The sequence below is a fragment of the Atta colombica genome, unplaced genomic scaffold (genome assembly GCF_001594045.1).
Source record: "Atta colombica isolate Treedump-2 unplaced genomic scaffold, Acol1.0 scaffold141, whole genome shotgun sequence".
NCBI lineage: Eukaryota > Metazoa > Arthropoda > Insecta > Hymenoptera > Formicidae > Atta > Atta colombica.
This window is the reverse complement of record NW_017259230.1, coordinates 1,226,654-1,229,665: the sequence shown is the minus strand read 5'-3', so window position 1 is coordinate 1,229,665 and position 3,012 is coordinate 1,226,654. Positions and strand designations below refer to the sequence as shown.

The 3,012-nt window shown below is 40.7% G+C and overlaps 1 protein-coding gene across 1 annotated transcript in view; it reads right to left on the bottom strand.

The window, feature by feature from the left end:
* Positions 1 to 386, bottom strand: part of LOC108684866 (NADPH-dependent diflavin oxidoreductase 1-like) — a 12,733-nt gene extending 12,347 nt beyond the window's left edge. The window contains exon 1 of the mRNA XM_018189390.1: positions 139 to 386. Coding sequence (XP_018044879.1) covers positions 139 to 227 — 89 coding nt within the window. The 5' untranslated portion in view covers positions 228 to 386. The remainder of the gene's footprint in view (positions 1 to 138) is intronic.
* Between the last annotated feature and the right edge of the window lie 2,626 nt (positions 387 to 3,012).

Sequence of the window (3,012 nt, the reverse complement as noted above, 5' to 3'; positions counted from 1 at the left end):
AATGAAGCTAATTATAAGAAAAATAATCGACATTAAGAATAAAAGTCATCTGTTAAAACATCATTTAAAGACATGAGGTTCGCATGCCAGAAATTTTTTCAGAGGAGGTTTATGTGCCAAAGAGGAACAATAACAAACCTTTTGGCGCTCTTCCAGATTTGTTCGGCAACGTCTTGAGCGGTTCCGGTCTCGCTTCCGTATAACACCCGTATTACCATTTCATCCATTTTTTGTCATTATGATTCTTTCACATAATTGAATAAGTTTTTCAGCAATGAGAGGCAATCTTACTGAAGTATTTTAGCAGTTTTATTGATTCGGACGATGACGTTATCACGAGCAGATGACACAAAGTGTGTACTTTTTACTATGTGTACTATGCTGAGTTATACTTTGCATGTTTAAAATAAAATATGATTCTGTCATCGAAAATAAAATATAATGTTGCTTCTTCAATTTATTTGAAAGTCAGATTAGCATCTTAGTTATAGCTTATTATAATATCCAAATTATGTGTTCAATTGAAAATGAATTCTTTAAAAGATTTAATCTTTAACTCAAATCAAATCCTCCAATTGTGTCAATTAAAAACTCTATAAAATAGAACAGATGCTTATATTCATCATACACATATTACTTGCATTTCCTATGTTTCATTAATTTTTTATTGTTATTATTTTAATATAGATCTAAAATATAGAAAATCAGAGCATTTATAATAAGTAGATTCGCTTTAAATGCTATAGAGATCTATGGATATAATAATAAATTTATATATTGGAATAAGAAAACCTATGACATTTGCAACAGACAGGTTTGAAATAATCTCGCGATGTCGTGAAATGTCAAGGAGAAACATTTAGACTAAGTCCCAATTGGCAACGGGTCCGAAATATTTATAAATAAAAAATAACCTCGCAAATGGTCGATCACGACAATGCGATCTTTCTCATTTTTCGAGGAAAAACTCAGATTCAGTTTCAGTATAAAACTTATTGCAAAAAATCGTCGAATAGAGCGAAAGTCATACAAATCCAAAGATGAACGAGCAAATTCAATTCATAGACATTGTTCATGTGGATCAGAGTTGAATTCAAGGATACATGCAAAAACTCGAATCAGATGTTGTTTGTCCTTTTATTAAAAGTTTCATGATGCACTATTCAAAATGTTAAAAACGAGAAGATATCTCTTGAATATTTTTCAATGATTTCAATTCTGCGGAAAAGATATGACTATACGTAGTCACAATACAATTTGAGATTAGATCTTTGAGGTTCAGTCTTGTATGATGTAACGGGATCAACAAACTCAACTGTGAACACTGACGTAATTCATGTGATCGAGGATAAAATAAAATCTGCAGGTCTTATTTTCCCAACGAGATTATCACTGTTTATTGATAAATTTTGATCACATCTCGCAACGAACATGCGGAGTTTTAATGTTAAGTTAGATTTTCTGCTAATCATATGTACCAATAAGAAACTGTTCGTTCGTACTCAGCATTTGATTTGCCCTGACCAGATTATCGCGAATTTATCTTCGCAAAGAGAGAAAAAAGCGTAAACACGGCGAGATGATCGGCGAAAACTGAAGTTAGGTTAGGTTATCCTTACACATATTCCTGACAAGGAGACTGGGATCGGATGGTCCAGCTGACTTGAAATCATTGAAATTATGTTTTTAACAAAAGACTGGCGATCCATTGGCGACTTCATTGCCGCAGGACCCAGGTCCAAGAACGCAAAATTGGAGATTAGAGAGAATTTGAGGTTACTCCAATCGTCATACGCGGCACGCGCACGCGCGCAGATGATGTCGTGCTTCCGTGACGTAACGGTACGCCACGACGTGAAGGGGACGAGAAGCGCTAGTGGTTGGCAGTACTGGTACTCGTCTGTTTGCGGATGACTGTCAAAACCTACTTTCGCGGCCAGCGAGCGAGATCGCCGTCGTCGTCGTCACCGCTGCTGTCGTATTTGCGGAGCAGTTCGCCAGCATCGGGTGACAGGCGGAGCAGCACGTGGAGCGCGCGCGAACGCTCGCAGACGATGTCGTGACGCGGTGATCAGCGGTGACAGCGACTCGCGCTTCTCCTGTCTTCTACCGTGTCTTCATCAAGACGAGAGAGAGAAAAAAATAGAGAGGGAAAGAGAGAGAAAAAGAGGGAGGGAGACGTCGCTACCGTTGTCTTTCTCTTTGCTCGTGTCCCGCGTTCCGATTCCTCGTCGTCGTCGTCGTCAGTCGTCGTCGTCGTCGTCGTCGTCGTCGTCGTCGTCGTCGTCGTCGTCGTCGTCGGATAATCCCGAAGGAAGAAAAGGCGCTCGCGAGATTGATCGTGCGCGTGTACAAGCACGTACGAGTGCGTGCGAGTGACCGAGCTTAACCTACCTGTCCGTTCCCGCGAATGCGAGCTGACACGAGCTGTGCGCTATGAAAACTGCGCGCTCGCTGGTGCATGAATAGTACATGAGTCGATTGGACGGTGCCGATCTGAGGGATCTCTTATGGAGGATAGTCGAGTGTGACGGTAGCTGGCAACGTGCGAGGCTCCACAAGGTGGCACGGGATATAACGCCAAGGTTACCAGTTCAACTGCTTAGAGATAGATGCGCGTCTTTTGACCGTCCAAAAAGTAGTACGAGCTGCTCGATCTCCTAAATTTTTGTTGTTTCTCACGCTCGTCGAGGGACTTGTTGATGGGAGAACTCGCTTCTCGTTTCCGCCAAGTTAGGTTTCTTTGGGAGACGCGAAGAAGGTATTATAGGAAATCAGTCACGCGGTACCGCGCGTTCAGTGTTCACCAACTTCGCGAAATTCGGCTAGAAAGAGCGAGCGATGCAAGCATTCCAATTTTGAATATTCAAAGTGCGTATATGTATCTACCTGCTTTCAAAGTCATTAGAAATAATCGTACAACTTCTATAATGATTATGTTTGACATAAGAAGGTCATGTGCAAAAATGTGATTAAAAAGATCAAACTTATCTCTTTTGCATTTGAATATTC